This window comes from Oncorhynchus gorbuscha, linkage group LG21 (genome assembly GCF_021184085.1).
Source record: "Oncorhynchus gorbuscha isolate QuinsamMale2020 ecotype Even-year linkage group LG21, OgorEven_v1.0, whole genome shotgun sequence".
In the NCBI taxonomy this organism is placed as follows: Eukaryota; Metazoa; Chordata; class Actinopteri; order Salmoniformes; family Salmonidae; genus Oncorhynchus; species Oncorhynchus gorbuscha.
In genome coordinates, this window is record NC_060193.1 from 52,180,121 (window position 1) to 52,192,620 (window position 12,500).

The 12,500-nt window shown below is 46.9% G+C and overlaps 1 protein-coding gene across 1 annotated transcript in view; it reads left to right on the forward strand.

Moving 5' to 3' along the window:
• The window catches only part of LOC124008636 (unconventional myosin-X-like), a 102,609-nt gene that overhangs the window by 76,425 nt on the left and 13,684 nt on the right, over nt 1-12,500 (forward strand). Inside the window, 13 exon segments of the mRNA XM_046320107.1 lie at nt 1,360-1,426; nt 1,823-1,915; nt 2,307-2,567; nt 2,746-2,826; nt 5,535-5,659; nt 6,292-6,409; nt 6,537-6,887; nt 7,182-7,448; nt 7,584-8,195; nt 10,474-10,597; nt 10,863-11,001; nt 11,119-11,223; nt 11,329-11,424. Of these exon segments, the coding sequence (XP_046176063.1) occupies nt 1,360-1,426; nt 1,823-1,915; nt 2,307-2,567; nt 2,746-2,826; nt 5,535-5,659; nt 6,292-6,409; nt 6,537-6,887; nt 7,182-7,448; nt 7,584-8,195; nt 10,474-10,597; nt 10,863-11,001; nt 11,119-11,223; nt 11,329-11,424 (2,439 nt within the window).

The following is a 12,500-nucleotide window of genomic DNA, read 5'->3' on the forward strand; positions in this document are numbered from 1 at the left end:
AAACGTTGCACACGAACCGCCGCCCGTTTGGAATAAGGAATCATGAATGTGAAATGCCTTTGTTCGGTCAGAACCAGGCCTTCTTAGGAAGGATGTGGGTTGGCCTTTCAGCGGCACGCTGGTAAAGCTCTGGTTGTCTGAAAGGGTCCGGATCCGTCTCTTCTACTGTTGTTCACTCTGGAAGATAGCCAGCCATGTTGACGGTTCCCATTGGTGAAGAGCGTAGTAGGACAGTCTCACTTAGATGAGTTTATCTCTATATCTGACTTAGGACAGCTAATCAACTGTGCCAGTGATTGTCTGAGGTGAGCTTCTTGCCTCTTCCTCCTCGTGTTGATAGTCAAGATTTAAACCACTTTTGACGTGGGCTGCAATTCCTCGTCTTTCCTGGTCTAATGTTCATTTCGTTGGCTTTTTATGCACTCTCATCGAAAGGGCATTGTTCTATCAGTCTGACGCGCTCTCCGATCTCACTCGGGCATGGTTACTTACTATGCACAGTTTATAGGAGATTCTCTCATACCTCCTAAAATCACATTCATATCTTAGCAAAAATACTTTCAGAATTGTTCATATTACATGCACAACGTTAAGGATGGAGACTTCATACCTGTAGTGTAAATACTTTTCAAGTTACAGTATTTCTTTTATACCCGTTTTAATGACATCACAGAATAAAAAACAATATGACATTAGTTTTCTTTTGCTCCCCGCTGACCCTACATTCTTATGTTAGAAATATTGATCCAATATATACTTTTGACCGTGTTAGAGTTTAAGAGGGAAAACTGTCTGTGAAACAAAGACATTCCTTTGGTTGATACTAAAGGGGGAGGAAGATCCCCCCCCCCCTTCTCCTGTAATTTACAACAGGGTGTGGACTGTCAAACCGGCCCAGTACCCTCCTCCCCTGGTGAGAGAAGGTCTGGTTATTGTCAATCATTGCCAAGCTGATCTGACCCCTTGTGATCCTCACAGGACAGTAATGACAACACATACAAACACACACACAGAGAGAGATATATACACACACACTGAATTATACACACGCACACACACAGAGATATACACACATACTGACATATACACACAAACACACATGCTGAGATATACACGCACACACACAGAGATATACACACACACAGAGATATACACACACACACAGAGATATACACACACACACAGAGATATACACACACACACAGAGATATACACACACACTGACATATACACACACAAACACACACGCTAAGATATACACAAACACACATGCTGAGATATACACACACACACTGAGATATACACACACAGACAGAAACAATGTTGGGCTCTACCTGTGATAACGCTGTGTGTCTATAGAGAGGGAGTCCTGTGGGAAGCCATAGACTGGATGGATAACGCTGAGTGTCTGGACCTCATAGAGAAGGTAAGAGACCACAGTTGTCTCCCAAATGACATTCTACAGATGTAGGATCTTAATTTGAGCCAGTGGATTATTAATATGTGAATGATTATGTGGGAAAATCAAGTTTGATGAAATTTCAAAGTGTAATTACAAACTTCAGAAGCCTTTTTAAATCTCAAATATACTATAAGTTTAACATGTCCTGTATTGCAAGAAAGTTATCCTGCTACAGGGAGATATATAGGGAGAAATGTATTCCCTATTGAGTCCATTACTTGGGCCCATGGGGTTCTGGCCAAAAAGAGTGCACTATATAGGGAATAGGGTGCTATTTAGGATTCAGCCCAACACTGGGGCTGATGTAATGTTAATGGGAAGTAGATTTATTCGGATGTTTTGGTTGTGTCTCTCTGCCAGAAACTGGGGATGCTAGCGTTGGTCAACGAGGAGAGTCGCTTCCCCAAAGGGACAGACTTCACACTGCTGGAGAAACTACACAGCAGGCACTCTGTGAGTCATACAGTACACACACACACAGACCCACACAAACAACCCCGCCCCACCCAACATAACACACACACACACACACACACACACACACACACACACACACACACACACACACACACACACACACACACACACACACACACACACACACCACAGGTGGCTGGTGACACCTTCATTGGGGAGGATTGGCTCATAGTCATGGCTGGAACAGAGTGTACTTAATGGTATAAAACTCATCAAACACATAGTTTGATAGCAATCCATTCACTCTATTCCACCATTATTATGCGCCGCCCTCCCCTCACCAGCCTCCTGTGACACACATACACATGCAACGATGTGACATTCATTAATATGGTGGGATATAACTTGTCTCCTCCTCCCTCTGCAGACAAACCCTTACTATGTGAAGCCTCGACTGGCTGACCATCAGTTTGGCATCAGGCACTATGCTGGAGAGGTTCTGTATGATGTCACCGGGGTTCTGGAGAAGAACAGAGATACATTTAGAGATGACATCCTCAACATGCTGAAGGAGAGCAAACTGGACTTCATCTATGATCTGTTTGAGAGAGTGGGCAGCAGGAACAGTGAGGAGACTCTGAAGATGGGAACAGCCAGACGCAAGCCTACCGTCAGCTCACAGTTTAGGGTGAGAGAAGTTGTGTGTGTATGTGTGTGTGTGTGTGTGTGTGTGTGTGTGTGTGTGTGTGTGTGTGTGTGTGTGTGTGTGTGTGTGTGTGTGTGTGTGTGTGTGTGTGTGTGTGTGTGTGTGTGTGTGTGTGTGTGTGTGTGTGTGTGTGTGTACTGATTCTCTGTGTCTCTCTCAGGACTCTCTCCATTCCCTCATGGGCACTCTGAGTGTGTCCAACCCCTTCTTCGTGCGCTGCATCAAACCCAACAACGAGAAGGTTAGTATCATCTATTACATATCTATGTCTTTCACACTACATATCTATATTAACCCCAAAAGTCCTACCTGTCACTTTACATAAACTACATGACCAAAGGTATGTGGACACCTGCTCGTCGAACTTCTCATTCCAAAATCATGGGCGTTAATATGAAGTTGGTCCCCTCTTTTCTGCTGTAACAGCCTCCACTAGATGTTGGAACATTACTGCGGGGACTTGCTTCCATTCAGCCACATTCATCCCAAAGGTGTTTGATGGGGTTGAGGTCAGGGCTCTGTGTGGGCCAGTCAAGTTCTTCCACACAGATCTTGACAAACCATTTCTATATGGACCTTGCTTTGTGCACGGGGGCATTGTCATGCTGAAATAGGAAAGGGCCTTCCCCAAACAAAGTTGGAAACACAGAATCGTCTACAATGTCATTGTATGCTGGAGCGTTAAGATTTCCACAGCCCCAGTCCATTATTCCTCCCCTACCTAACTTTACAGTTGGCACTATGCATTCAGGCAGGTAGCATTCTCCTGGCCAAACACAGAGTTGTCCGTTGGACTGCCAGATGGTGAAGCCTGATTCATCACTCCAGAGAACGCGTTTCCATTGCTCCGGAGTCCAATGGCGGAGAGCTTTACACCACTCCAGCCGATGCTTGGCATTGTGCATGGTGATCTTAGGCTTGTGTGCGGCTGCTCAGCCATGGAAACACATTTCATGAAGCTCCTGACGACCAGTTATTGTGCTGATGTTGCTTCCAGCGGCAGTTTGGAACTTAGTAGTTGGTGTTGCAACCGAGGACAGACGATTTTACGCGCTTCAACGGTCCCGTTCTGTGAGCTTGTGTGGCCTACCACTTCGCGGCTGAGCCGTTGTTGCTCCTAGACATTTCCACATCACAATAACAGCATTTACAGTTGACCGGGGCAGCTCTAGCAAGGCAGAAATTTGACTAACTGACTTGTTGAAAAGGTGGCATCCTATGATGGTGCCATGTTGAAAGTCACTGAGCTCTTCAGTAAGGCCATTCTAGTGTCAAGGTTTGTCTATGGAGATTGCATGGCTGTGTGCTCGATTTTATTCACCTGTTAGCAACAGGAGTGGCTTGAACTTGCTGAATCCACTTATTTGAAGGTGTGTCCACATACTTTTGTATACACTACCGGTCAAAAGTTTTAGAATACCTACTCATTCAAGGGTTTTTCTTTATTTTTACTATTTTCTACATTGTAGAATAATAGTGAAGACATCAAAACTACGAAATAGCACATATGGAATCATGTAGTAACCAAAGAAAATCTAAATATATTTTATATTTGAGATTCTTCAAATAGCCACCCTTAGCCTTGATGACAGCTTTTTACACTCTTGACATTCTGTCAACCAGCTTCATGAGGTAGTCACCTGGAATGCATTTCAATCAACATTTGTGCCTTTTAAAAAGTTCATTTGTGGAATCTATTTCCTTCTTAATGCATTTGAGCCAATCAGTGTTGTGACAAGGTAGGGGGGTATTCAGAAGCCCTATTTGGTAAAATACCATATTATGGCAAGAACAGCTCAAATAAGCAAAGATAAATGACAGTCCATCATTACTTTATAACATGAAGGTCAGTCAATACAGAACATTTCTTCAAGTGCAGTCGCAAAAACCATCAAGCGCTATGATGAAACTGTCTCTCATGAGGACCGCCACAGGAAAGGAAGACCCAGTGTTAACTTGGCTGCAGAGGATAAGTTCATTAGAGTTACCAGCCTCAGAAATTGCAGCCCAAATAAATGCTTCACAGAGTTCAAGTAACAGACACATCTCAACATCATCTGTTCAGAGGAGACTGCATGAATCAGGCCTTCATGGTCGAATTGCTGCAAAGAAACCACTACTAAAAGACACCAATAAGAAGAAGAGACTTGCTTGGGCCAAGAAACACGAGCAATGGCCATTAGATCAGTGGAAATTTGTCCTTTGGTCTGGAGTCCAAATTGGACATCTTTGGTCTCAACCGCCATGTCTTTGTGGGATGCGGTGTGGGTGAACGGATGATCTCTGCATGTGTATTTCCCACCGTAAAGCATGGAGGGGGGAGGTGTGATGGTGTGAGGGTGCTTTGCTTGTGGCACTGTTTGTGATTTATTTAGAATTCAAGGCACACTTAACCAGCATGGCTACCACAGCATTCGGCAGCGATCCGCCATCCCATCTGGTTTGGGACAATCCCCGGACCTCAACCAAATTGAGATGGTTTGGGATGAGTCTGACCGCAGAGTGAAGGAAAAGCAGCCAACAAGTGCTCAGCATATGTAGGAACTCCTTCAAGACTGTTGTAAAGGCATTCCAGGTGAAGCTGGTTGAGAGAATGCCAAGAGTGTGCAAAGCTGTCATCAAGGCAAAGAGTGGATATTTGAAGAATCTCAAATATAAAATATTTAGATTTGTTTAACACTTTTTTTGGTTCTACAAGATTCCATATGTGTTATTTCATAGTTTTGATGTCTTCACAATTATTCTACAATGAAGAAAATAGTAAAAATTAAGAAAAACCCTTGAATAAGGTGGTGTTAGGTGTTCTAAAACTTTTAACCAGTAGTGTATATGGTATACCTTTGTAAGACACTCTTTACCAGACATCAAGCTCCTTGAACATAGGGTGACACAAATATATATCAGAACAACTTATTGTAACCAAACACCTCTGACCTGTGACCTGTGTAGAACCCTAGCGTGTTTGACCCGGAAGTGGTTCTGAACCAGCTGAGGTATTCTGGAATGTTAGAAACAGTTAAAATCCGCCGGGCCGGCTTCCCTGTCCGCAGAACCTTCAAAGACTTCATCAGCCGGTCAGTGTGTGTGTGTGCGTGCGTGTGTCTGTCTGTCTGTCTATGTGCGTGCGTGCGTGCGTGCATGCCTGTCTGTCTGTGTGTCAGTGTGCCTGTCTGTGTCAATGTGTCTGTCAGTGTCAGTGTCAGTGTCAGTGTCTGTCTGTCTGTCTGTCTGTCTGTCTGTCTGTCTGTCTGTCTGTCTGTCTGTCTGTCTGTCTGTCTGTCTGTCTGTCTGTCTGTCTGTCTGTCTGTCTGTCTGTCTGTCTGTCTGTCTGTCTGTCTGTCTGTCTGTCTGTCTGTCTGTGTGTGTCAGTTTCTGTCTGTCTGTTTGTGTCAGTTTGTGTGTGTCTGTTTGTGTCAGTGTCTGTCTGTCTGTCTGTCTGTCTGTCTGTCTGTCTGTCTGTCTGTCTGTCTGTCTGTCTGTCTGTCTGTCTGTCTGTCTGTCTGTCTGTCTGTCTGTCTGTCTGTCTGTCTGTCTGTCTGTCTGTCTGTCTGTCTGTCTGTCTGTCTGTCTGTCTGTCTCTTCCCCCTGCGCCTCTGTTTGTAATTCTCTCTCTCTCTGGGTTAGTGTATGTAAATAAACTTAGTTTGTTTTAACTTTGTTACTCTTTCACTTCCTCTTTCTCCACCCCTGTCTTCCTCTCTCTCAGGTATCAGATCATTCTACAAGAGAAGGTGGGTGGAGCGGGGGATGATAAGAAGAGGAGTACAGACCTGCTGACCAAATACGACCGTGCCAAAAAGGAGTGGCAGCTGGGAAAGACCAAGGTAAGACTGCAGCAGAACTTTAGTGGACTTGACACCTGTGGATACCAACAGATGTTGAAGTGACATTTCACCCGGCCCACCTGACCCCTCAACCTCTCACCCCTGACGTCACACCTCTGACCTCTAGGTGTTTATGAAGGAGTCTCTGGAACAGCGTCTGGAGAAAGAGAGAGACGAGGTTCGCCGTAAAGCAGGCATGGTCATCAGAGCCCACATCCTCACCTACACCGCCAGGAAGCACTTTAAGCGTGTGAAGGGGAGCGTCGTCACCCTCCAGGGGTACCTTCGTACCCACATACAACGGAAATGGTTTCTACGGCGATGCTTGGCGACGCGGGTACTCCAAAAACACAGACGAGGACAGGTGGCCCGCGCTGGCTGCCGTAAACTCAGAGAGGAGAGGAGGAAGAGAGAGGAGGAGGAGAGGAAGAAGAGAGAACAGGAGGAGGGAGGCGTAGAGGCTGCTCAGGGTTCTGAGGTGAGCTTTCTCTTCTCTACTCTTTTCTCTGCTCACCCCTCTTTTAGAAAATGGTCTGGTCCTGAGGCCAATGACTATCATAGGAATGGGCTAACAAATGTCATCAGAGATGACATGAGATGACACCTGACCTCACCTTTCTCTCCCTCTCCACTCCATTGTGTCTCTCTCCCTTTCCTCCCTCCTCCCTCTCTCCCTTTCCTCCCTCCACCTCGTCCCTCTCTCCCTTTCCTCCCTCCGCCTCCTCCCTCTCTCCCTTTCCTCCCTCCGCCTCCTCCCTCTCTCCCCTTCCAGAAGAAGGAAGGAAAGACGGAAGAAGAGGCCCGTCAGATGGAGGAGATCTTGCGTATAGAGTTGGAGATCGAGCGCCTACAGAAACAGAGGGAGGATGGGGTCTCCCAGCTCTGTGAGTCCTCCAGGCAGGAGCTCCGGCTACGTCGGGACGCAGAGATCAAGAGGCTGAAGAAGGAGGCCTCTCGTAAGGCCACAGAACTAATCGACCTCCTGGACTTTGGAGGTCTGGATCCCAGTTTAGCCACCGCTGCTAGTGCTAGCGCAGAGGTTGGTGTTCCGTATTTCCTGAAGAGTGTTGAGGTTGTTCTAATTGCGTCCCTCTCCTGTGTTAAGTTGGATATGCTTAAAACATACCTGGCCTTATCTGCCCTGATCCTAACCCGTTGTCTCCCTGCCCTCCAGCGGCTCCAGGAGGGGCCAGGCACGGCCACAGCCGGAACCCAGGAGGAGGAGGTGGACGAGGGCTTCCATGCCGAGGAGGAGTGTACTGTCCCTCTCCTCCCAGACTTCCCTCCTCCAGCCGAGGCTGACGCTGCCGTGGACCAGGATATGTTCGCCCACCTGCCGCCCCCTCCACCTGCCTTCGCTGAGGGCTCTACAGCTACACCACCTCCCCCTCCCCTCGATTCATCCTCATCCACTCCCGTCCCTCCCCCGCCTCCACCCTTACCAGCTGGGGAAGGCTCTGACACCCCTCTCCCACCTCCCCCCCCACCACTGCCTCCTGAAGAGGGGGAGGGAAAAGGAAAAGAGGGGGAGAAAAAAGAGGGTGATGGAGGGAGGACGAGTATCTTGAGCCTCGGAGAAGGGGAGGAGCCGATCTACAGCATGCCGGTCGACAGCGGCGAATCAGATTACGAGGAGGAGGAGGGCTCTGTCACCGCGGGAGACGATGGTTCCGCATCCGGGCAGAATAGCAACAGAGGCAGCGCGGCCATGACAGAGGAAGAAGCTCTGAGGAAGTCCACGTGTACCAATGCCAGCATAGAGTCATACAGGGGCAGCTCCGACTCAGTTAGTACACACACACATATTCACACATACACACACACACACAAGCACACACATTCACACATTATTGCTGTGTATATTTATGAGGCATATTGGACGTACGTGTAATTGCCAAAATAAAGGAAACACCAACATAAAGTGTCTTAATAGGGTGTTGGGGCACCACGAGACAGAACAGCTTCAACCCACCTTGGCATAGATTTGACAAGTGTCTGGAACTCTATTAGAGGAATGCGACACCATTCTTCCACAAGAAATTCCATAATTTGGTGTTTTGTTGATGGTGGTAGACAACTCTGTTTCAGGCGCCGCATCAGATTCTCCCATAATCTCCCAATTTGGTTGAGATCTGGTGACTGAGACGGACATTGTATGTCATGAAACATCAGCAATTTGAGCAGTCTTTGTCACTGAAGCTCCTGCCAAACGTGCTCCAACAGTCACCTCTCTGTCAAAGTCACTGAGATCTCTTCTACTAGCCATGGTCACCAAAATAATGGGCAACTTGGTCTTCCAACCATTTTTATACATAACCATAAGCATGATGGGATGTTAATTCCACACCTGTGTGGAAGCACCTGCTTTCAGTACACTTTGAATCCCTTATTTACTAAGGTGTTTCCTTTATTTTGGCAGTATATATATATATACATATATACAGTTGAAGTCGGAAGTTTACATACACCTTAGCCAAATACATTTAAACTCAGTTTTTCACAATTCCTGACATTTAATCTTGGTAAAAAAAAATCCCTGTTTTAGGTCAGTTAGGATCACCACTTTATTTTAAGAATGTGAAATGTCAGAATGATGGTAGAGAGAATGATTCATTTCAGCTTTTATTTCTTTCATCACATTCCCAGTGGGTCAGAAGTTTACATACACTCAGTTAGTATTTTGTAGCATTGCCTTTACATTGTTTAACTTGGGTCAAACGTTTTGAGTAGGCTTCCACAAGCTTCCCACAATAAGTTGGGTGAATTTTGGCTCATTCCTCCTGACAGAGCTGGTGTAGCTGAGTCAGGTTTGTAGGCCTCCTTGCTCGCACACGCTTTTTCAGTTCTGCCCACAAATGTTATATAGGAATGATGTCAGTGCTTTGTGATGGCCACTCCAATACCTTGAAGTTGTTGTCCTTGAGCCATTTTGCCACAACTTTGGAAGTATGCTTAGGGTCATTGTCCATTTGGAAGACCCATTTGCAACCAAGCTTTAATTTCCTGACTGATGTCTTGAGATGTTGCTTCAATATATCCACATCATTTCCTCCTTCATGATGCCATCTATTTTGTGAAGTGCACCAGTCCCTTTCGCAGCAAAGCACCCCCACAACATGATGTTGCCACCCCCGTGCTTCACGGTTGGGATGGTGTTCTTCAGCTTGCAAGCCTCCCCCTTTTTCCTCCAAACATAATGATGGTCATTATGGCCAAACAGTTATATTTTTGTTTCATCAGACCAGAGGACATTTCTACAAAAAGTATGATCTTTGTCCCCATGTGCAGTTGCAAACCGTAGTCTGGCTTTTTTATGGCAGTTTTGGAGCAGTGGCTTCTTCCTTGCTGAGCAGCCTTTCAGGTTATGTCGATATAGGACTAATTTTACTGTGGATATAGATACTTTTGTACCTGTTTCCTCCAGCATCTTCACAAGGTCCTTTGCTGTTGTTCTGGGATTGATTTGCGCTTTTCACACCAAAGTACATTCATCTATAGGAGACAGAACGCGTCTCCTTCCTGAGCGGTATGACGGCTGCGTGGTCCCATGGTGTTTATACTTGCGTACTATTGTTTGTACAGATGAACACGGTACCTTCATTTGGAAATTGCTCCCAAAGATAAACCAGACTTGTGGAGGTCTACAATTTGTTTCTGAGTTCTTGGCTGATTTCTTTTGATTTTCCCATGATGTCAAGCAAAGAGTCACTGAGTTTGAAGGTAGGCCTTGAAATACATCCACAGGTACACCTCCAATTGACTCAAATGATGTCAATTAGCCTATCAGAAGCTTCTAAAGCCATGACATCATTTTCTGGACTTTCCAAGCTGTTTAAAGGCACAGTCAACTTAGTGTATGTGAACTTCTGACCCACTGGAATTGTCATACAGTGAATTATAAGTGAAATAATAGACAGACACACACAGACTGACGGACGGACGGACGGATAGATAGATAGATAGATAGATAGATAGATAGATAGATAGATAGATAGATAGATAGATAGATAGATAGATAGATAGATAGATAGATAGATATTGAGGTATATATCTGTGTTGTCCAGTACATAGAGAGTGATGATGAGCATGATGGGCTGTTGGACACAGATGAGGAGGTACACAACGGCAGGGTCACTCTTCTCAACGGGAACGGACCTCCGTACTTCCATAGCTACCTCTACATGAAGGGTGAGTACAAACACACACACACCTACAGCCACTCAAACACACACACGCATACACTTACACTTACACACAGCCCATGTTTCTCTCCCATCCCATTAACAAGGTTGTAGTGGCATAATGAACGTGTGTGTGTGTGTGTGTGTGTGTGTGTGTGTGTGTGTGTGTGTGTGTGTGTGTGTGTGTGTGTGTGTGTGTGTGTGTGTGTGTGTGTGTGTGTGTGTGTGTGTGTGTGTGTGTGTGTGTGTGTGTGTGTGTGTCTCCCTCTCAGCTGGTTTAATGATTCCATGGCGCAGGCGGTGGTGTGTGTTGAAGGATGAGACCTTCATGTGGTTCCGCTCCAAACAGGAGTCCCTCAAGTCTGGCTGGCTCCATAAGAAGGGAGGAGGACTGTCCACTCTGTCCCGCAGGTTGGGGTGTGTGTCTGTTTGTTTAGAGGGGGATTAGAGGGGAGTGTTTGTCTTATGTGTGCGTGTGTGTGCGTGCGTGCGTGTGTGTTAACCCCTACACCCTACCTCCCCCTGCAGGAACTGGAAGATGCGTTGGTTTGTTCTGAGGGAACACAAACTGATGTACTTTGACAGCGACAGCGAGGAGAAACTGAAGGGAACCATTGACATCCGCGCCGCCAAGTAAGACTCTAATACCCACAATGCAATGCTCTAGTCTTAAGCCCAATCCACAATGCAACTCATTGACAAAGCAAAACCTATTTCCTTTCCTCTCTGTCCCCGTAGGGAGATCGTGAACAACCATGAGAAGGAGAATGCGTTGAACATCGTGACAGATGAGAGGACGTACCAGGTGTTTGCTGAGTCGCCAGAAGACGCCAGGTATGGAGACACCAAAGTGCTCTAATAACCAACCTCTTAGAACCATAGGATTCAGATCCACCTGTGGTTTTCCTCACAGAGACATGATGCCAATGAGTAGAACGGTAATATCAATTTTCATCTGAAATTGTTCTCTCTCCTCTCTCTCTCCCCTCTCTCCCCTCTCTCTTTCTACTCTCATATCTCTCTCCCCTCTCTCTTTCTACTCTCATATCTCTCTCCCCTCTCTCTTTCTACCCTCCTCTCTCTCTCCCCTCTCTCTTTCTACTCTCCTCTCTCTCCCCTCTCTCTTTCTACCCTCCTCTCTCTCTCCCCTCTCTCTTTCTACTCTCCTCTCTCTCTCCCCTCTCTCTTTCTACCCTCCTCTCTCTCTCCCCTCTCTCTTTCTACCCTCCTCTCTCTCTCCCCTCTCTCTTTCTACCCTCCTCTCTCTCCCCTCTCTCTTTCTACCCTCCTCTCTCTCTCCCCTCTCTCTTTCTACCCTCCTCTCTCTCCCCCGCTCTCTCCCGCTCTCCCCTCTCTCTCCCCCTCTCTCCCCTCTCTCCCCCTCTCTCCCCCTCTCTCCCCCCTCTCCCCCCTCTCTCCCCTCTCTCTCCCCCTCTCTCTTTCTACCATCCTCTCTCTCACCCGCTCTCTCTTTCTACCCTCCTCTCTCTCTCCCCTCTCTCTTTCTACCCTCCTCTCTCTCCCCTCTCTCTTTCTACCCTCCTCTCTCTCCCCCTCTCTCTCCCGCTCTCTCTTCCTACCCTCCTCTCTCTCTCCCTCTCTCTTTCTACCCTCCTCTCTCTCTCCCCTCTCTCTTTCTACCCTCCTCTCTCTCCCCCTCTCCCGCTCTCTCTTTCTACCCTCCTCTCTCTCCCCCTCTCTCTCCCGCTCTCTCTTTCTACCCTCCTCTCTCTCCCCCTCTCTCTTTCTACCCTCCTCTCTCTCACCCCTCTCTCCTGCTCTCTCTTTCTACCATCCCTCTCTCTCTCCCCCTCTCTCTTTCTACCCTCCCTCTCTCTCCCCCTCTCTCTCCCCCTCTCTCTTACTACCCTCCTCGCTCTCCCCTCTCTCTTTCTACCCTCCTCTCTCTC